Genomic DNA, 24,193 nt, shown 5'->3' on the forward strand with positions numbered 1-24,193 from the left:
AATGCAATTCTACTTTTTAATAATGGTAATAATTTAGGAAATTTTGATTGTGTTGCAATATATACACTTAATTTTGTTGTTGCATTATTTCCAATACTATCTGTAACAATAACACCAATATCATAATTATTTTTTCCTTCTTCTAATATATCTTTTAAATATATTACACCATTTTCATCAATATAAAAATATTGACTATCAATTTCATTTATGGTATATTTTAAGGTATCTGATCTATATAATTTTGGTGATATTTTTTCAACAGCATCTATTACAAAAATAATACTATCACGTCTGGTATTTTCTTTAATATATACATCAAAAAGTGTATTTCTTATTATTGGTCCAGTTCTATCTTCAGTATTTTTAACTTCAACAATAACAGATACTGATGTGGTATGATAATTAAATTTACCATTATCCTCTCCAATAACAGTAAAATTCCATAGATTTTTATCTTCATAATCTAAACTTCTTAATAATGATATTTGTCCAGTTTTTGAATTTATTGAAAATGGAAAATTAGTTGTAAAATCATTTTCATTATTTTCTATTCGATATATAATGTATCCATTTTCATCTTCATCAATATCTTTACCATTAACTATAAGTAAATTATCAATAGGTTTTGTATTTTCTTCAACTGTAATATAATATAATGGTTTATTAAATTTTGGTGGATTATCATTAACATCAATAACATTAATAATTAATGTTCCATAATTATGATTAACATTAATTCCAGAATCAAAAGCTTCAATAGTCAAGATATATTTTGATTTTTCTTCTCTATCTAATGGTTTATTTAAAAATATGATACCAGAAGTTGTGTTAATTGAAAAATAATCAGGAGGACCATCAATTATAGAATATTGAATGAAACTATTTAAATTTTCATCATCATCATATGCTAACATTTCACCTATTGGTATAGGTAAATTATTAATGTTCTCTGATATATATATTTCTTTAATTTTTTCATAAAATATAGGTATATTATCATTTATATCTTCAACATTTACTAATATTTTTCCCAATACTATATCATTGATACTTTTAATTGTACAAGTAAAATTTTTTAAAATTTCATAATCAACATTATTATCTAAAAGTACAACTCCTGATGATGAGATATATCTACACATTGGTGAAGAAGAATATCCAATAATATTTATATTTTTTTCAAATTTAACTAAAAAACTTCCAATTGGTAAATTTTCTTTAATACTAATTTTAAATATTTCATTTTCATTATCATTAATGGTAAATTCTTTTTCTTTAACTAATTTAACCTCATGTATCATCCTTAACATTGGTTCTCCATTATCATATGCCTCAACAATAAAATTAATCTCATCTACAGTTGTATTATTTGTATTTAAATATATATATCCAAAAACATTATCAATATAAACTTCATTTAAAGGTAATGTTTCAGGGATAATCCTATAATGAACTACACCACCATATCCTTCATCTGGATCAATAGCATTAACAATACCAATTAAATCATTTTTTCTTTTATCTTTACTTATAAAAAATGTTGAAGTATCTGTTTCAAAGATAGGTGGATTATCATTAACATCATTAACAATTATAATAACAGTTGTTTTAATATAATTAACTATATTAGGAAAAATATTATCCATAATTGTTATCTCTAATTCATGTTTTTTTTCTTTTTCATAATCTAATTCTTTTTCTAATTGTATTGTTCCATCAATATCATTAATACTAAAAATACCATATGGATTACTTTCGGGTGATATTTTATAATTAAGATAACTATCAGCATCCTCATCATAAATATCAAAGGTAAAGATCTTATCACCAATTTTTGCATTCTCATCTATATAAATTTTCATTTCCTTATTCAAGATTTGAGGTTTATTATCATTTATATCTTCTATGTAAAGATAAGTATCACAGGTTGATGAAAAATTTAAGACATTTGTGACTTTTATACTAAATTTATAAAATGCTTCTTTTTCATGATCAAATGAACCATTAACACGTATAATACCAGTTGAAGATTCAATCATAATATTATTTGGAGGATTTATTAATTCATAAATTAATTCATCATTTTGTTGTGTAATTACTGAACCAATAATAGAATCAAATGGGGCATCTTCTCTTATAAAATACCTTTGATCATCCATACATGATAAAATTTTTGGTCTCTTTGAATCTTTTTTTTCAATATTTATTGATATAGGAATCAAATATTCAATGTCATTGGTACATAATGAAACTTTTACAACACCATAATAAATATTTGTTAAAGTAATATTTTTTAAATTTTTCAATAAAATAATACCGGTATTTTTATTTATTTCAAATATTTTTTCAATTTCATTATATCTAGAATCAAAAGTGAAGGACATTAAATTGTTTGAGTCTTTAATTGGTAAAATTTTTGAAATTTTTGTTATCACCTGCCCTTCCATAACCTTTTTATCCTCAATTGATAGGTTAACTATTGATGGTAAAATATTTTTTGGAAAATTAAATATATATTTATTTGTATTAACATTTACTTTAACTTCAGTTTCTGTTGTTTCACCCTCTCTTCCAATGGCAATTAAAATTAATTTAATAACTTTCATTTCACTTTTTAGTTTGCGTGTAATTTTAAGATTACCTTTATCATCAACATCAAAAAAATTTTTATTACCAATAAATGTACCATCTATGATTTGATCAACAATAAAAATAAATGATTCTTTTGATGGGGTGACTTTTCCAATAATATCACCAATATCAGTACTTTCATTGATAAAGAAATTATATGATTTTTTTTCAAATTTAAATCCATCAACTTCTTTCCATTTTATTAATGCAATTTGGCGTTGTGTAGATTTTCTTAAAGAATCATTTAATATAATTCCATTTTTTTCATCATATGCTCTATCAAATATATTTAATGTTATATAACTTGGTTTATCTTTAATATCCATTTTTGTAAATTTTTTTCCTATCAATAAATTACCATTTGGATCAATACTTATAATATCAGTAAATTTTGCCATTTCTTTTGAATTGTACAATGAATATCCAAGTGAAGAATTGACACCATAATCTAAATCTATACATGGTACCTGTACATTTAAAGGTAATTTTTTAATAACAATAGCATTTATACCACTACATTCTGGATAATTATCATTTGTATCAATAATTTTTACTCTAATCCATTTTCTATAAAAAATATTTTTATGTTCTATTTGTAATAAAAGATAAACTTCTTCATACTCCTCACGATCAATAAAATTTTTAATTATAAGATTATCCTTTTGAATCTCAAAATAATTATTTAATGTTGAGTCAAATAAAATTTTAATTTCAACATCATTAAAATTATTTAACTCATTATCAATAAATTTTATTTTACCAATAATGGAATTTTTATCAACATTTTCTGTAGCATAAAAAATATCACTCTTTAATTCAAATCCATTATTTTCTTTTTTATAACCTTTTTCAATAACAATAGTCATTTCTTTTTCACTTATCATTCCATTTCCTGCAACTGCTTTTACTTTTAAAACATATTCTTTGTCATTTTTAGTTAAATATTTTGATAAAATAATTTCACCAGAATATAAATCAATTTCAAATGTTCCATTATAATTACCTTCAATACTTAAAGTATATAAAATATTATCTAAAGCAATTGTTGGAGTCTTTGGATCAAAAACTGATGCTCCAACTGTTGTTATTATAGAACCAGGAATTGTGGTATCATCTAATTTTATGTATGAATCAAACTTTGTAAATATTGGTTTTAATTTAATTGGTTTTGGTGGATCAATGAGGACAAAAGTCATTCCAACTCCATTTATTTTGTCTGATGATTTTGTTGTTCCAATAATAGTTAAATTATAAATAATTGAAGGCATCAATGATGTATTATTTTTAACCTTTATTCTACCACTTTTTGATATTTCAAAATAATTTTCATAATTATGTACTTTATATGTTACATTTCCTTTTGCTTTGATTTTAATACTATCAACAATATTTAAATCCCAATAGTAAAAATTTTTTTCAAAAACAATTTTTTCAGTATTATCATTAACAACAATAACAGAAAATTCAGTTTTACTTTTAAGACCACCTGAATCTTTAACCTCCATCATAATATTATTCTGGTCTACCATAATTTTTTTTAAATTCTTCAAAATTCCCCTTCTATTATCAATATAAAAAATATCAGAATGTGATAAAAGTTTATAAGATAAAATAGAGTTTCTTCCAAAATCACTATCATTACACTTAATTACCCCAATAGTAGAAAATATTTCTAAACTTTTTGGTATGACAAATTTTTGGTTACTCTCACAAAAAGGAACATTATCATTAGTATCCTGAATATTAACATACACATTAACAATTTCAATACCATTTGTAAATACTTCTTTGACAATTGAAAGTTTTTCTCTATCAATATATCCGGAAACGACAATACTTCCATTTGATAGAATTGATATTTTTTGATTGTTGGTAAAAGAGTTATTATAAAAATACCATGGGTCATTGTCAATAATTGGTTCTTTTTTTATGTTACCTATTATGTGCCCTATTGCAACATTTTCCTCAACATCAAATTGTATTGTTCGTATTAATTTTCTTTTTTTTCTTTCATTAGTAAATATGACATTTATTTTAAAAGTTTTTAATACTTTTAGTTTATTCTTTGAATCGGAAATTGTTACTGTGGCTTGAATTTGATTTATAACATCTGTAATTTTATTACTTAATCTTATTACACCTGTTTTCTCATTAATTTCAAGTAATACCGTATCAATAGAAAATACATAATTATGATCAGAATTTATAAATGGAATTGAAAATATTTCTTGACCAATGATTTTGTGATCAACATTAATAGTAACATCTCTCAAGTTTTTTATAACTTTATCATAAAAATCATTATTTTTTTTAAATGTTAAAAATAATTGTTTGGTGGCTTTTCCTAATTTAACAATACAAATATGATTTTCCCTATCAAAGGTAAAATTTTTTTCAACTTTTAATTCACCTGTTTCTTTATTTATATTCAAAATATTGTTGCAATTTAATAGTTCAAAATTACCAATTTCATTTATATGTAAATTTTCAATTATATTAATTTTTCCAATTGTAACATTTTTTTTTCCATCATCAATTTCGTAATGCCATTTATTGTGTAAACTAAATATATTTAAATTTTGATTGTCATTAACAATTTCAAAGGTAACTTTAGTATTCTCTATTGCCTCATTATCATTACCATCTTTAACTCCAATTTCAATGACAAAATTGTCACCAACTTTGAAATTTTCACTAATTTTTTTCTTTAGTTTAATTTGACCAGTCAGGTGGCCAAGTTCAATAAAATCATTATACTCATTGTCAATTAAATAATATGTCAATTTTCTTCCATCTTTATTATCATCAATAGATGCAGTTACCATTAATAGTACTGTATCAGGAAATTCATGTAATCGAATAACTTGATAATTATTTATAATTGGAAAATAAGGTGAAAGATGATCTTTTTTATCAAACAATACTATTACATTTGTGTAAGATGTTTTTGGATTAACTCCTTTGTCAGTTGCCATCACCTGAAAGATATATTTTTCCTTAATTTTTTTATAATTATTATTTTCAATAAAAAATATATCACCGGTTTTTTCTTTTATCCTAAATATTTTAGAATAAATATTTAAGGGATCAACTATTTGATAGATTACTTTTCCATCATCTTCTTTGTCATTATCTGTTGCTTTGACTCTTCCTATCAAGAAATCTTTTTTTGAAGATATATCTTGTGGAATTCTAAATTCCCATATATTTTTATCAAAAAATGGTGGATTGTTTGATGGAATAATACTTATATCAATCCTACATACAGAAGATGTTATATATGGTGCTTCTTTTTTTACATTAACATCAATAGTAAATTGACTTCTCTCAGTTGAATTTAATTTTTTTTTCAAAAAAATATATCCACTTTCTTTATTTAAATAAAAATATTCACTATCATTTTTTTCATTACTTATCATATTAAATTCTAATTTATCATTTTTTGTCTCAACAAATATTCTAGTAATAAATGTTCCAATTTTTGTCCATTCACCTATTTTTGTTTTAATAATAGATTGACTTAAGGTAGGAGGTATATCTTCACTAGGTCTTACAAAAATTTTTAATGATTTTTTACTACTTTTTTTTGGAATTCCTTTATCTGATACTTTAAATGTTAATTTAAAATATTCATTTTTATTAAATTTTTTTTTCTTTTTATTATAATTAATCCATTCCTCATTTACACGTAATATACCAAAATTTTTTCCCTTTTCTAAATAAAAATAATTTTTTTCATTACCATTAATAATTTCTAAATCTGTTTCACCATTTTCACCCTTATCATTATCCTTTATTGTTAATACAGCAACCGTATTACCTATTGTAGCATTTTCTAGGACATTGGCAAATTCAATACCAGCGGGATATAATCTAAATGATATCTCAGGGGTATATAAATTTTCTTCAAAACTTTTAACAGTAACAAATGCTCTTGACCGTAATGGTTCAGTTCCATTATCAGAAGCTTCAATTATTAATATACAACTACTTGAACAGTTAACTTTATCTTTAAGTAATTTAATTTGACCATCTTTTTCATTGATAGAAAATGAATTAGAATTTAATTTATATGTTATTTTTCCATTTTCTCCTTCATCACCATCAATTGCTGATACTTTCCCAATGATGTCATCTTTTTTATTTTCAGCTGTTAATATTATTGTATAATTAGTATTTTCAAAAATTGGTGCATTGTCATTGACATCAGTAATAAAAATTGATACTGGAAGACGAGTTTCTCTATAAATTATATAATGATAACCTTTTTTATATTATTATAGTTAAAGGAACAATTAAATTATCTTAAACGTCTTATTATAATTTTGCTAATATTTAAACTATTTTGTAACAATTAGTTAATTTATATATAATAAATATACTATATAGTATGTATATATATTCAGATGGATATGAGTATCTTATTACAACAAATAGATATATATAAAGAAAACATTCACAGATTTAATATGTACTTTTACATGAAAAGTACCCACCTGCACAAGTAATTAAATAACCTTTCAATGAGAAAACATTAGAATGCTTTTTAAGTAAGGGGGTAATAAAAATTTTTAATATTACTTACATTATTTCATTTTTATAACTACCATTAGCAACAATATTAAATTTGTATATAGATTGTTTTTCACGATCAAGAAGATCTTTAACAATAAGATATAACATATTATCATCATCAGAATTTCCTGATCTTAATATATCAAATGGTATCTTTTCATGATTATTATCAATATTTTCAATCCAATATTTTGTTATCTTTCCATTATCTCCATCATCTAAATCAATAGCCTGTGGAAGGATAATTTTTGTATCAATTGGAGTATTCTCAAGAATATAAATTGTCTAAAAATATATATATATTAAAAAGATTAAAACTACTTCAAAACATACTTTTTCTTTTTCATTAAAAGATGGTTCATTATCATCAATATCATTTATTTTAATATTAATTGTAATCAAAGATGATGGTTGTGTTACAATAATTAGCCTAATCCAATTACCTTCTTTAAAATTAAATTTTAAAGATTCTCTATCAATTTTATTTTTAACTGTTATTTCACCATTTTTATCATTAAAATTAAACAAATTAGTTGTTGATGGATTTAATCTATATACATAATTAGGTTTAATTTCAATCTTTCCAACTAAAGTATCTACTGGAACCTCTTCATTAATTGAAAAATCATAAGTTGTCTCAGAGAATGAATATATTAATGGAAATAACAATAATAATAATAAAATATAATACTTCAAATATATCATTATATAAAATGCCATCTATTAAAAGTGGTTTTTTTTTTATTGTTAACAAAATAATATATAAATATAGAATATTATAGAAAAAATAAATTTCCCATCAAAAATATCTATAAAATAAAAATAAATTAAAAGTTTTAAAAAAAAAATAATAATAATATTTAAATTGGGACATAATATAATAAAATAATTTGTACTTAATTTTTGTATAAAATTAATTTAAAAAAAAATATATTTTATTCATCTATATTTTGTAAATTTTGCAAAGAAAATCAAAAAGAATTTTGATTATAATTTAAGATTATGAAACTGACAAGGTTCATCTTATTCTTATATCATATTATATTTTATTTTGTCTCTTCTTTATATTTAATTTACATCATTATATCAAGATACATATGTAAAATGGAGGAGTATAATAATTTTGTATATGGGTATTAATAAAATGAAAAGACATATAAAAAAGGTGAGATTTTAAGATAAAAAGATTGATAAGGTAATATTATGAGGTGGAAAGAATTTTTGTAGTTAATTTATTATATATTTCTTTTTAACTAATGATAAAATAAATTACATTTGTATTAAAGTAATTTCTAAAAGAAAAAAGATCAATGGGTGGTTTTTAAAAGTATGTAAAGTTTTTTTTTTGTAGAATTTAAAAATATTATTTGTCCTTGGCATGGACAAGTAAAAAAGCAATTTTTATAATAATAATTTTAGAGAATCATTTCAATAAATAATATATATATATAAATATAACTTCAACAGACAATTAAATATATTATTAATATTCTAGCTATTTTAATGGATCTTTTTTATATTTATTATAGTATAAAATATTTATTTTAACTAAAAATAATATATTTATAAGAAATAAGAAATATATGACTCATTATGAGATAAACATATAAGGGTAATGTATAAAAAGAAAACAAATTACTACAATTTGTCCAAAATACTAAAGAGGGTGTGATCATTTCCGTTTTATACTTGATATATTGTTTATATATCTATGCCTTTCCAATGATAAATTATAATATGTACCTATCCTTTTTATTATAATAATTATCAAATGTGGCACCAATTGGTAAGGACATTATCCTTTCCCAGTTACTATATTTATATTGGACCATATAATACAATTGTTTTAGAAAAAAAAAATATATATGTACCTTTTTACACCTGTTGTGATTTACCTCTTATTATAATATGAGTTATATTGATAATAACAAAGAAATAAGGATTATTAAAAGATTACAAAGGACATGTGGATAGAAGGTTACTGTCACTCTAATAAACATCTGTAATATGGCGGAATAAACTAAAGAATGAAAAATATATAACCGGAAATGATTTATAAGATTATTAAATTACTAAAATAAAAAGTAATTTATTTAAAAAAAAAAAATAAAAATACTTTTTAATCTTTAAAACTTATCTATATAATTTAAAGTAAATAACTATTAACGAAAAACAAGTTCTATTAAAGTTGTAAATAAACTTAAAAACAAAAAAAAAAGCAAGTATATTTTATTATTAAATATCGTTTGATTATTTATTATATTGTTATTAAAACAATATAAAAGTACATAAATTTGAGAAGTCCATTCAAAAAGAAGGAGATAATATACTATAAAATTCATACTTTTTAAGTGTTATTATTAAAAAGTGATTTGAAAGAATACATTATTTGTTTAATAATTTATATATATTATTATTAACAAAAAAAATATTAAATAAATGGCATAAATAAAAAATTATTTTAAAAATTAAAATATAATAATAATAAAAGAAAAAAAAAAGTTATAATTTAAAATTTCAGATAAGGCATATCATTTATAATTGTCAAATTAAATAGGTAAAAACACTTGAAAAATCCTACTTTTCAAAAATAATAAAACTTTTGAAATAATATTTCTATTGGCATGTATGATTTTCTTTTTAATGATACAAAAGTTTATATATGTCATTCAATTCCTCATAACCTTCCATAAAAATACTTACCATAAATATAACTCCTATTCAATGTAAGGTAATAAAAATTATTATAATAATACAATTCATATAATATTATTTTGATACATAATCAAAACAATAAAATATTATCTTTTTGATTATAATTGTTGTCAAGAATATATTGTATAAAACTTATCAAAACGTTATTCTTAATTTTTATAAAAAGAATAAAACCTTCAAAAAGTCTTTTATAGTTTTAATAAATATTTTTTTTTTATTAAAAATAGATATTTAATTTAAAAAAAATAAATTATAGTCTAAAGCAATTTAAATATAATAAATGGTAATTTCTATGATTAAATTAATTTTATTATAATGTTCTCCATCTTTTTTATTGTCATTTTATCTTACCTTCAACTTAACATTACAATAAATAAAATAAATCTAATCATAGTAAAAAGACTTTTTAAGAAGAAAAAAAAATTAAAATTAAAAAAAAATAATTTAAATATTTATTTCTTTTTTAGTTTGTCATTTTTTAAAAAAGACATCTATGGTATAAAATCTTTTAATGTTACAAAAATTTTAAAATAAATATAAATGTTGTCCAAATAAATTATCTTTTTTTTTATTAGTTATTTTAAGCAATTTGGTATAGATCATTAATCAGGACTCGTAACTTGATTTTCCTCTTCATTGTAATACACTTCATTATAGGAATTACAAAGGAAAAATGATTAATTTATGAATCATATACATATAGAGGTAATTTTTTTTTTTTTTAAATGAATGAACACCCAGACAATGGTAGTTTATTCTTTAATTTATTATACCTATATATGCCATTTATGACAACATTTAAACTTTTAAAAAATAATAATGACAAAAGAGGTAAAATAAATGTTTACAGTGTAAATAAAAATAATGTGTTAAATATTTGGTAAATTAAATAATGTCATTTGAATGGAGGTAGAAAAAAAAAAAGTTATCAATGAAATATAAGCTTTAATGGTTTATCTTAATAAAAGAGTAATAAAATTATAATATAATCATTTAAGTACTATCTTCATATTAATAATCCTCTTACTTTAATTAAATACTTTTTGTCACTTTACACATTCTATTCTTTAAAATGTTTTAGTTTCTCAAATATCTTTATACTATTATAATGTTTATTAATCTTTTTTTATTTTCAAATAATGGCACATGAAAGGTAATCTTTTAAGTACTAATTATACAACATCTCCAACCTTTTGATTATCCCCCTTTTCCATTAATTTATCATTCTCATATTTCATTGAACTTTTTTTTTTTTTTTTTTGAGTACAGGAAATGAAGATGTTTGTATAAGTAATAACCATATATTAAATTAACCATCAAAAAGAATTGTTATGGATGAATGAAAAATATCAACAATCGGTTTCTTTTTCTCCTCTTGATATTATAATTTTTATCAAAAAAAAAAGATAGTTTCTCTCTTTCACATTTTTTTATGTCATCAAACAATATTACAATACAAAAGTAAGATGTTCCTTTTTTTTTTGATAAATCAAAAGTATCTTTATACGATATACCAAAAAGAATTTTGATTAAATAATTAATGATAAGTAGTATATTTTATTCAGAAATTATTTGATGAAGCCACTCTCAGAATATTGGTTTATCTCTGTACCTGGAGATGGTACACCAAACGGTACTTGGGAAGATTTGAATTACTCCACTGTGGTGTATAGTGATAATTTTAAATTTAATATACCAGATTTGAAGGTTCCTTTAATATTTTTTATTTTTTTTTAATAATAATTTTATCTATCATATGATAAATATTTTTAGGTTGGAACACTTGATCAATTAATTGGATTATCTGAAGGGTTATCAAAACTCGATTCAACTATTAATGGGTAATTTTTTATATAACAAAAAAGTTGTTTTTATAATAAAATTTTTTATTTTTTTTAATTTTTAAGTATAACTCAAAAATTAGTTCACCATTTTGAGGATGTTCTTGAGGAAGGAAAAGACAAATTATATGAAAATCTTAATATTGAAGGAAGTATGTTTATGATATGAAAAAAAAGTTAATTTCTTTTTCTATTTAAAATATGTCAAAAAAAATATATAATACAAAATTACTATTTTAGAGGACATTGATACTTATATATGTAAATTTCAATGGCAAGCTGCTAAGTATCCATTAAAACAGTCACTTAAAGCATTAGTTGACATAATAATGAAACAAGTTTCTTTAATTAATAATGATATGAAAAGCAAAATGGCAAATTACACTAATTTAAGGACTGCTTTAATAAATATTGATAAAAAATCAAAGTAAGTATATATATATTTTTTAAACTATTATTTTAACAAATAAATAATAATTGTAGTGGATCATTATTGACAAAAGATTTATCTGGAATTGTTAAACCTGAATATTTTGTTCTTAATTCTGAATACCTACAAACTGTATGTGTTGTTGTACCAAAAAATTTATCAAAAGAATGGGAAAATGATTATTATAAATTGAGTGATAAAGTTGTTCCTAACTCTAGTACTTTAATATCTGAAGATGACAATTATTATCTTTATACTGTAACAATATTTAAATTAGTTTTGGATGAATTTAAAAAAAATTGTCAAATAAAAAAATTTATAGTAAGAGATTTTGTTTATGATGAGAAAACTCTCCAACATGGTAAATGTGATAGAGAAAATTTATTTCAAGAGATTAGAAAACAATATCCTTCACTTGTAAGATGGTTAAAAATAAATTTCAGTGAATTGTTTTCTGCACATATTCATGTAAAAGCATTATCTATATTTGTTGAGTCAGTCTTAAGATATGGTTTACCAGTCAATTTTCAAGCTGCTATTTTAAAACCAAAAAAAGGCTGCCAAAAAAAGTTACGAAATGAGTTGGGTCGTCTTTACCATCATCTTGATGGACCTGGAACTGGATCTATAGAAAATCTAGATGATCAATTTTCTTTAATGCAACTTAATTGTAATGATTATTATCCATATGTTTACTGTGACATCAATGTTGACTATATTTAAAAAAGAATTTTTTTTTTTTTAATAACACATGAAGTATAATAAAGATAGTTAATTATTCTTTTTTTGTTTTTCAATAAATATTTAAATTAGTAATTTTATTGAGATAAATGTTACCTTAATAAAAATTGCTAGATTAATATTTTTCTTTTCTTTGTTTTTTTTTTTAATGTGTATCCTAAAATTAAAAATTAATATTAATATATGTAAATAAAATAAAAAAAATATTACAGCCATTTTTCTGCCTCTTGTTTCAATAGGAAGAGATAACGATGCAATTGTACCTAGCAAAGCAAATAAACCATAAACTGTTATTGGTATATATAAACTATGAGTAGATGCCACCTGTGCCACAAAAGGTGTAACAATAGCTCCCAATCTTGCCATACTACTACTGGCTCCTAAACCTATAGCACGAAGAGAAGTTGGATAAACTTCAGGTGTATAAACATATGCACATTGAAATGAACCTGAAATAAATGCCCTGGCAACAAAAATAAATGCTGTTACGGAACGACGACTTAAACAAAAATAAAGGAAAAATGTAAATATTGAATATATTCCAAATTCAACAGCCATCGTCTTTTTTCTTCCGCACCATTCAATTATTGCTGCTGTTATTATTAAACCAGGAAATTCAGCAAATGTTGTTGTTAAAAGATCAACATAATCATCTTTGATAAGCGGTTTACATCCACTTATATCTGTTATATTTGTTTTATGTCCACCACCATGACATTCTTCAGATGATTGAAGGAATACTGTTGTTAGGAGAACAATACCATAATATGAAAATGCATTAACCATCCAAATAAACCAAAGTAAAAATGTTGTATTTCTTAAATTAGGTGTAAATAAATTTGATATATGTCCTCTAGTTTCTGGATTATGTGATTGTATCATAATTAAATTACCATCAGGAAGATTTTTATTATTATCATTAGCAACTCTTTGTAAAATATGATAAGCATCATCTTTCCTTCCAGCTGATATTAAAAATCTTGGTGATTCTGGTAACCATATACATGAAAGAGCAAAAATAAGTAATGGTGTTGAACTTAAAATTAATAACCATCTCCAACCTAATGATTCCATAATAAAGTATGCAAGTAATGATTCAAAACATGCTCCAACAGCCCAAAAACTTTCAATTAAAACGACACATTTAGCTCTTTGTGCTGTTCCTAAAAATTCTGCATACAAAGTAATTGACTGTGGAACACCACCAATACCAATTCCTGTTAAACCTCTAAATAAAAGGAACATTTTAAAATTTGGTGCAAATGCACTAAGAACTCCCATAGAAAATGTCAATAAAGCCGAACACATCAAACCAATTTTTCTTCCAAAACGATCACAAATTTTTCCCCATACTGTTGATGATAAAAACATCCCAGAAAAGACGACAGTCGTTATCATTGCCTGTTCCACTGAAGTTATTCCCCATTCACAATGAAGTGCTGGTGATAAAATAGATAATATCATCATTTCCATAGCATCAGCCATCTTAAAAAATATTATTATAAATTAATTATCAACCAATAAATATTTACCCAAGCTAATCCTGTCAATAAAGAAATTTTAATTTGAAATTTTCCAAATCCCAAAAATTCAATAGCATCATCAACAGTAAATGAATTTTCATCGGGTAATTTTTTATCACCATCATCACCTGTTTTTATTTCTACTTCACCATTTTCTCTATCAAATCCTTCATATTTTACTGATCCATCCTCATTTGTAGCTTTTAATCTTTAAATAATTAATAATTTATTTTTTAAAAAAAAGAAAAAAAAATTTAAAACTTACTGTTTTATTATATTTTTTGCTGTTAGATTTGAGTATGTTTCAGTTAAATGTGAAGCTTCAAGAACTTCAGTTAATATAGCTTTATCACCCATTTCAAGAACTAATACTTATTTTTCTAATAGAATATGTAAATAAAAAATAAGCTTATGGTAGCATAAATAATATTATAAATAAAAGATAATTTAAAATGGTAAATAATATTTATAATAAATATAGCAGCTATAAATATATAAAATCTTCTATCTCATATAAAACAATTATCAAAAAAAAAAAAAATAATAAAAACAAAAGTAGGAAAATTAAATAATTTTATTAAAATATAATTTTTTAAAAATTAAAGACAAATGTTTCAATTAAATATTGGACAGATATACATATATATATATATATGTGTACACAAATAACATCCATTTTATTAAAAGACTTTCTACAATTTTCAACTCTATATTTGTATATATATATATATATGTATGTAGAAGAGGGAGAGAAAAATATATTCTATAATTTAATCCTATCTCCAATATTGTGGTAAGCAGGGGACATAAATATAGTAATCATTAAAAATTCAAGATATACCAAAAATTTGTTTTTTTTAAATTTTATTTTTGTAAAATTAACACATCACTTCATTTTTTTTTCTAATAATAATAGATTAAAATAAAATTTTAACTCATTTCAAATATTATTAGTTGTAGATAAAAAAAATACATTTATTAATAATAGGATAACAAAAAAAAATTTAATTTTTTGTTATTTGTATATATTTTTTTAAAAGAATATGGATAATAGTTTCTAGGAAATGGATAGTCAATGTTGATTGTTACTTTTTAGTAATTTGAAAAAAAAAATGAATTGTTTTGATAATTTATTACGAAAAATATGTTATACACAAAATGTTATTTATAAGTAAAATACTAGTACATATATATTATTTATAAAAATAATTCAATTTTTTTATAATAAAAAAAATCCTCAAAGGCATATAATTTTATAATGGTTAAAGAAAAATATAATATAGAAGTTAAGTAAAAAAATTAATGTTATAATGACTAAGAAGTTAAAAAATACTATAAAAAAAAAAGTTTAAATCTAATGTAAAAAATAAAAAAAAAAAGAAAAAAAATAAAAGTATAAAGAAATAGTCTTTTAATCATTTCCTTTAAATATTTATAAATGCACATATATCTATGACATTTCATTATAATTATGAATTCAAGAAAATTTAAATACATATTCCTCTTGTTTTCGAAACAATTATTAAATAATAATGAAAATACATTTTTTTTTTAAAAATAACATCTATATTGACATTGTTATGAATAGTTCTTAACTTAAGTATATAGACCTATTTTAAAATTCTTTCATTGAATTAAAACTATTTGAAAAGAAAAAAAAACAATGTTTGTGTATATTAAAGAATGACCACACAATATTTATCAATATCTTTTGTAATAATAAATTTCATTTATTTACTCATTCTTATTATATTTAAAAGAAAGAAATGTGATATAAATTTTATTCCTTATTTTTACTTTATATCATTTTAATGATACTCCATTAAAATACAATAAGTATTTCAGCATAAATAAAAGATGATTAAAAATTAATTTTAGCTTTTAATTTTATTAATGTAATTATGTTAATTTCCTCTTCTTTATTTAAAATAATATTTTAATTTAATCGTTTTCAAGTCACTGGTACATTTCAAATTATATCAATGTTTATTTTTGATAAAACATTACAGTATTTTTAAAATTAAAAAAAAAAATTAATTAAACTTTGGAAAATTAATAGTGTCAAAAAATTTCCTCCTAGCATAATATCTTATTCATTAAACTTTTATTTTACTGTCAAATATAATATTACTATAAAATATTTTTAACTATAAACTTTTTTATTTTCTATTTTATAATAAAAATATAGTTTATATATATATAAAAAACAAATATTTTCCATCTATTCATTTCCAAATTATTACTTTTTCTTGTTATTGTTAAATTAAAACTTTACTTTATCAACATGTTTACTATTTGATTAACCATTTTTTAATTCCACTAAATATTTTGTAACAATTTTTTTATGCATATAAAAGTGACAAAATGCTATTAGTATGATAAAATATATTTTTAGTCTACTAATCTTTTAAATTTTTATTAAAATTTAGATTTAAATAACACCAATCATTGATTACTTATACATAGATAAAAATATGATTTAATTATTTTTGTTACTAATAAAAATATTTATATTTTATTAAATGTAATTTAATAGACATTTGCAACCTTTTTTAATATTTGTAAAAAAATAAAACTTTATAAATATTTATTTTTTTAAAGGATAATGTAATTTGTATGTAAATAATTTATTTTTGAAAATTATTGACTTAGTGATAAGAAATTATATCTTTAGATAAATTTTAAAGTTCATTGGAAAAAAAAACATAATTTATGACGATAGTTGTGATGTGAAAAAGAAAGAAATAATTTAGAATATTAATAAAAAAAAAAATGTGGTCAGAATAATATGTATTTAATTGATAAGTGACTAAAAAATATACTATATAATATATTTAATGATTTGATAAAATAAAAATTCATATCAAAAAATATATGATAATATTTATTTTATACGATAAACTAGAATTTAATGATAAGATTGTTAATTAGTATCTAAACTAATAACACATTTTCACGCGTTACTTTCATCAGATATTTCCATATCAGAATTATCAGCAGAAAAACCTGTATTATCTAATTTAATTCCATATGGATCAGGAAAACCACATTTTAATAATGCCATATGTTCATAAAATTTATTTTGTTGATCAATTATACGTTCCCGACGTTCTTTTAAAAAATCCCATTCATCAATTAAAAGATTGTTATTAATTGTTCTCATTTCACTTTTTAATTGTGGATCATATTCAAATAAATGTCTACTATTAACAGTTCTTTCAACATCTTTAATCAAATCATTATTCATTGACCAAACAAATGAGGAAGAATTTTTGATAATTCGTGATAAAATTATTCTAACGTTAATAACATGATCTTTGGCTAATATTGATATGTCTTTCCATAATGTTGAGTGAATAAATTCACTTGGAACTGAGGAATCATTAAGAACAAATTCACAAAATTTCATGTAAACCTGACGCTTCTTCCAGTCTATTGATTTACGAAAACCAACTCTTAAATCAGTTAATAAACCATCTGTTAATGGCATATCTGATGAATCAGTACAAGATTCATTATTTTGCTCAGCAATCATTAATTCTGAAATAATGAATTTTATAAAAATTCTTGATAATAAATTAGTTGCAGAATGTCTAACTTGAGCTATTTGATCAGTAGCCAATGACATTGCAGAAGGCACAAAATAATCATTAACAGTTTCAAGTGAAACATAATCGACCATATTACAACATTCTTGCATATAAACATCTCTATTTCTCCATTTATATCTATGTGATGAATCAACATTCCTAATTCCAAAATGATGAAGCTCTCGACAAACTTTATTTTGTCCTTTACAACTTAACATTTTAACTAATTGTGAAATATTTGATATGAGAATACTTTGAGTTTCATAGTCACAGGTTCTTAAGTTATCATATACTCTAATTACATCATCTTCTAATTGTGGGCATAATATTTCAGCTAATTCACCAATATTTTCAGCCAATATTCTACTAACTCTTTCACCAACATCATATAGTAAAAAGAAATAAACACCTTTAAGAAGAGGCCAATTTTCACGACCAATAATTTTTAATATTTTAACTATTGTTTCTGCACATCTTATTATCCATGCACCTTTGGCATATTTTCCAATAATTTCAACACCTAGATACAATTTTAATATACATTTTGGTATAGGTAATTCTGGTAAAGTTTTTATATAATTAATTTCATCTTTATTTAAGTATTTAGCAACTTCAACTGCTCTTTCTATTGTATTACTTAATGATTCTAAATAAAATGATGAATATTCATCATCAATGGATGTCTCTTTATCACTTAAGTTATTAAACATTGATTCACTATCTTCTAAACTTATGGCATCAGATACTCCATAAACATTAAAATAACCACTTGATCTATTTTGGCGATATTTTGTAGCTACATCAAATGACTCAACAAAAGCATCATATTCTTCTACACTTTTTGAATACAATTCTTTAGTATTTTCTTCCATATCATAAACTCCAAAGTTATTCTCAGTATCAGAATCATCCTTCATTTGAAATTTATAATTAAATTCATCTTTTACAACAACTTCAATTAATTCTTCAAGTAAACTTCTTATAATTATTTCATCATTTTTTTCATTAATATTATTTTCAGTAATAAGTCCTTCTTTTAATTTTAAATTTTTCATCATTTTAATTAGTTCAATTTCACCATTTCCAGTTTTTTTTTTAATATTATCTAAAGAACAAGTATTAACATTATCATATAAAAGACATAATTGGTACGATCTTTCATCCTCATCTAATAACGTAAATGTTTTTTCTAATGATGAGGTATCACTACTATTAACTTTTTCACCGGAAAACGCTCCAAATATAGGATATTTTGATATGTCATTAATAATTGAATGGCAATTTGGAATATAAAATCTTACTTGTAAACCCGTTTTCAAAAGAAAATCATTTCTAGGTGGAAAGACTGTTGTTAAGGTATATTTTGAATTGACATCTGTCTCACCATTATCTATAAAGGCATCAATAAAGGCACTCATTTGTTGAAAGGCAATCTGTGCTACACATTCATTTCCATCTTTTGTCAAATTTATAAACATCTCAACTAAATGTTTTTTTTTAAAATTTTTTGTTACATTCTTCGTTATATCAGGAAAAATTTCACATGCAGTTTTACGTATACTCCAATCACAATCATCAGCAGCAGACAATAAATAAGGACAAAGACATTGTTCTGTAAATGTAATACCAAATAAATTACTAAGTGTTTTTGTACTTTGCAAACAAATTTTTCTTATTGATGGATCTCTTTGGCCAAGCATTGTAGAAAATTGAGGTAAAAACTCTTCAGCAACCCATTTATCAGAGAATCTATCAATTTGCTCAATTACCTTCGTTATAATCTATAAAAATATTAATAAAGTGAAAAAAATTTATTTTATTTATTTCCATTTTTATTTTGTCTTTTTTATTAAAATAATAATTTTTAAACTTGTCACGTCAGTGAAAAATGTAATTCTTCTATCCATTATAATAATCTTTAGCCAAACAAAAATCTTTAGCCCTTTCAAACAAGGTACAGTAGATTGATAATAAAAAAAAAAGAAAAAGAAAGCTGCAGGTTATTTACACATTATATTAACATTTGTTGTTCCAAACTATATTTGCTCATATGTGAAAACTTCTAATAAAATATATATTATATAGTCTTTTAATGGAAAATGTAATTGTTCTAATACATTATTGATTTTTATTGATGTAAAAAAATGATCAAAGATTATTACACCATTATTAGCATCTGTCGGTTTAGTTTTGAATGTCCTTCATCCATTAATTTTAACCAATAATACTTTATTGAATAAAAATGATGCCATTAATAAAATCATAAAGGTATTCTACAAATAAAATATGATTCATAGTTGAAAGTACATTCTCAAATGTCAAATGCCCAATGATTTATAATTCTCAAAATATATATGTATATATTGTATTATGCACACTTTTGTATGTATATATCTATATTTTTTTTATGTATATTCATGATTATTCAAGTCAACAAATTAAAAAAAAAAAAAGAAATGTAAAACACGAAGGTTTATTTATTGGCATAAAGTAACCTTCAAAAAAAAATTTTAACCATCTATAATATTTGAAAACGAAAATTCAAAGTTTACAAGTGGCCTTATAGCCATTGACATAATGGTAATTATATTTCAAAAACGAGGAACATATTATCTTATCAATTACATTCTCTATTCAACAAAAATGATGTTTGATCGTTCCCGGACTACTCAACAACAGCCAAACACTATCAAAAACGACAGCTGGCAGAATACTTAGAGTGTATGTTTGCAAATATCTACAATTTTTTTAATCTCCTCACTTTCTATATCTGTGTGGAATGAAGTTGAAGGACGAGGGGTTAAAATAAAAGTGTAAGCATGCGTACAATTTTGTTTCATTTCTCATTCAACTCGTTTATTTGTAGAATTTTTAGAATTATTGAAGCAATAACCGAACACTAAACAAAGGTCAAGGAATAAAAAAACACCTAAATGATAGTAAAAAATAAATTAATAAAATGAAAGATTACTATGAAATTTCTATAAAAACTGAAAAAAAAGTAAAAACCTTCAAATTAATATACTGTTTATTATTAAAAAAAATATCCTTTTGTTTCTTTAAATATATATTAAATTATTTTTAAAATTAGATAAGCAAAAATACTAACAAACATTAAATTTATAACTGATGAAAGAAAAAAAAAACAACTATTAGAAACGACAAACATGTAATGTATTGTTTATGTATAACTTTTTTTTAAAATTTAAGGTTTCAATATGAACTTTAGCGCAAAAGAAGGAGAAAAACAGAATAGTGATACGGAATTCAAACTCATCGTCTCACTACCCATGTCTTTCACCCTCGCTTACTCATATTCAAATTGAAAACTTTCACTGATAAAAGCTTATGTATTTAACATATCCTATGAAAATTTTGATAAACTTTAGATTTTAATATATTTTATATAATAAATATATTTTTAAAATATATAAATATTATTAAAATGTAACTTGATAAAAAATATTTTAAATTTTGAAATCTATGATAAATTTGGAGTTAATGGAATTAAAAAAAAAAAAAGACAAGAAAATGTTAGAGAAGATAATTTACAATAAATTTATAAGAACACTAAAATCTCATAACATAAAATAACAAACCTATTAAATCCATAGAATGAAACATCCATATAGTTTCATTGTGACTGAAATAAATAAAGAAAGCATTAGACGAAGACGCCCGTGTCTCTAAAAATGTTTGTTGCTGAAAAAAATAATACATCACTAGCACAACAACGACATATAATAGAAATGTCGAGGTGGGGGCTTAGCAATGCTTGAAATCGTTTTTCTATACTCGACCCTGACGCATAACACCACACATTAAAACTTCCTGCTATTTCTCTGTATGCATACCATCGCAACAATATTTAAATTGCTTGGTGTACAAGATATATGTATATGAAACTAATGTAGCGGTGAAAAAAAGTCGAGTAGTTTTTGTCGCCCAAATGAAAAATGCGCAATTATAAAGTTTAGCAATAATTGTTAGTAGAGATAGATCTTCTACGGTCTCTTATTCTTACACTCCTATAAACTCTCACTCTCTCTTGAATTATGAAAGTTGTTAAAAAGTAAATTTCAACACAATAAAGATACATTTATAATAATAAATAGACTAAGAAAATGAATATGAAGAAGATAGCAAGTAAAAGCGAGAGATACCTATTAAAAAATTCACCAAAATACACGGACAAAATATAGTAAATAAAAGGGCGGTTTAGTATCCAAGGACAAAACAGTTTCCAATAAAAGAATAGGCGTTCCCCAGAGCACTGTTGTCAAAGAGAAAAAAAAGCTTATCAAATAAGTATAGGAAAACTGATTATTATATAACTTGCTTTCAACGAAAAAAGAATGAAATAAAAATGATTATGCCATCAATCTCACAATAAGCAATATATACTTTTAACGTTATCATAAGAAATTATTTTAAAATGACCAGAAAATGATATTGGGATTGGTTCCTTAAAATAAAACTATTAAAAAGAAATAATTCAATAATATTTCCCAAATGAGATTTCCTGGTATTATGTAATCGGAAACTTTGGTAAACATTAAAATACATAAAATTAAAACATTTCATCCAATGACTACGTAGTTGAATCAGTATTAAGAAGTATGACGCCAAAGAAAACGATCTATCTTCTTCTCTTTTTACCATGACTAATAAAAATGAATTTGACTCACCAGCAACAAATATATATAAATAAAGTAAATCATGTTTGCACTTTTTAAAATGCCTGTTATAACCACGTTAAACTAAAGTATTTTAAAAACCATAGAAAAAGGCATATGGTGGCAAAAAAAAGATGAAATCAAAAATAAATAGATATAATCCATCTTCTAATAGAAAATTTCGCGTCGTTAATAATTGTATTAGAGAATAAAACAAGGCCATAAAACCTTACAAAGTGCAATCTCATTAGACTTAACGACATAATTATATACTTGCATTAAACTTTATTTCGATATATATATATATAGATGAATATATATATATATATGCCTAGCAAACAACTGGTTGACGAAAAAAGTAAATCTTCATAGACGTAACAAGTAATTTTAAGAGACAAACTTACATGCGAAGCATTATAAATAGCTTTTGTTGATCCAGCTTCCGGTGGGAGATGTCCTCCTTTATTCTTTGAGAAAATAAAATGTTTGAGAAATGAAAACATCCCAGGAACAACCGTCGATTCTATTGCTTCCGTTGATAGAAATCGATTTTCAATTAATTCTAACAATACAATTGCAGATGATTCACGTAACTGAAAAAAAAAATAGATTTAAATATAATAAATTAATAAAAATTAAGGTAAACTTACTTCAGAATTAAAAAAGAAGCTAACAACTTCAGGAAGGAGAATAGAATCAAGTAAATTTAAAAGAAAATCTACATGTAAATATGTGCCATATAGTGCTTTCAGACACATCATACAACTTTTTGCTACATCATCATGTTCACTAGATTTTTCTCTCATCTTCATAATCACTCTTTCAACGTCAGCCTTTGATTCAGATACATCTAGTAATCTTAGAACTCTTAGAACAGATTGCATAACACTTGCTTTCTCCGAAATTAAGTCATTCTCCATTGCATCAAACCAATCTTCCACGCATCTAATACTATCACCGGTAATATCATCTAAAATGATAAAAAAAAAGTTAAAATTACCATAATTAAAAAAAAAATTTTAAAATGAACTTACATGAATCTTCATCAAGGATGGCATAACAAATATCATTATCTCTGTTCATCATTAAAAACTATATAATTAAATTTTTAATGTATTTTGACCAAATTTCAGAGAGATTTTTTGTTTATCTCCTTTGTGATGATACTTTTTTTTTTAGTAAATCTTTTTTTGTATTATCTATACTCCAACCGAATCCTGGTATATGTAAAAGGTGACTTTCCTCCAATGTTTTAGTGGAATGTTAATGGAATATTTTACAGGGAAGTTGATCAACTCTTTTTTTAGTTTGGAGTATGCTTTCCTTTGATAAGATTTTTCTTCTTGTTATTTTATCTTTTATTTTATTTAAATTCAAATTTAATTCAAATTTATTTATTTTTAGGTAAAATTTAAATTAATATTAGTAGTCCATAGATTATAATTTTAAAAAACACCATTTATAGTGT

General features: G+C 22.7%; 3 protein-coding genes across 3 annotated transcripts; 1 reads left to right on the top strand and 2 right to left on the bottom strand.

Annotated features, from left to right (window-relative positions):
- Positions 1–11,356: 11,356 nt before the first annotated feature.
- SRAE_2000152900 (V-type proton ATPase subunit C 2) lies at positions 11,357–12,918 on the top strand (the record flags this gene model as incomplete). Its single annotated transcript, XM_024652492.1, has 6 exons — positions 11,357–11,385; positions 11,490–11,631; positions 11,698–11,765; positions 11,832–11,917; positions 12,006–12,192; positions 12,249–12,918. 6 exons carry the CDS (start codon positions 11,357–11,359, stop codon positions 12,916–12,918), a joined length of 1,182 nt encoding a protein of 393 aa, XP_024506063.1.
- A 163-nt stretch (positions 12,919–13,081) lies between these two features.
- SRAE_2000153000 (Synaptic vesicle 2-related protein) lies at positions 13,082–14,816 on the bottom strand (the record flags this gene model as incomplete). The annotated part of the gene is made up of 4 exons (XM_024652493.1): positions 13,082–13,093; positions 13,147–14,421; positions 14,469–14,667; positions 14,725–14,816. The coding sequence occupies 4 exons, from the start codon at positions 14,814–14,816 to the stop codon at positions 13,082–13,084; spliced, it is 1,578 nt and encodes a 525-aa protein (XP_024506064.1).
- A 2,596-nt stretch (positions 14,817–17,412) lies between these two features.
- SRAE_2000153100 (Serine/threonine-protein phosphatase 4 regulatory subunit 1) lies at positions 17,413–23,811 on the bottom strand (the record flags this gene model as incomplete). The annotated part of the gene is made up of 4 exons (XM_024652494.1): positions 17,413–19,830; positions 23,130–23,318; positions 23,376–23,695; positions 23,760–23,811. 4 exons carry the CDS (start codon positions 23,809–23,811, stop codon positions 17,413–17,415), a joined length of 2,979 nt encoding a protein of 992 aa, XP_024506065.1.
- Positions 23,812–24,193: the final 382 nt, after the last annotated feature.

This window comes from Strongyloides ratti (genome assembly GCF_001040885.1).
Source record: "Strongyloides ratti genome assembly S_ratti_ED321, chromosome : 2".
Taxonomy (NCBI): Eukaryota; Metazoa; Nematoda; class Chromadorea; order Rhabditida; family Strongyloididae; genus Strongyloides; species Strongyloides ratti.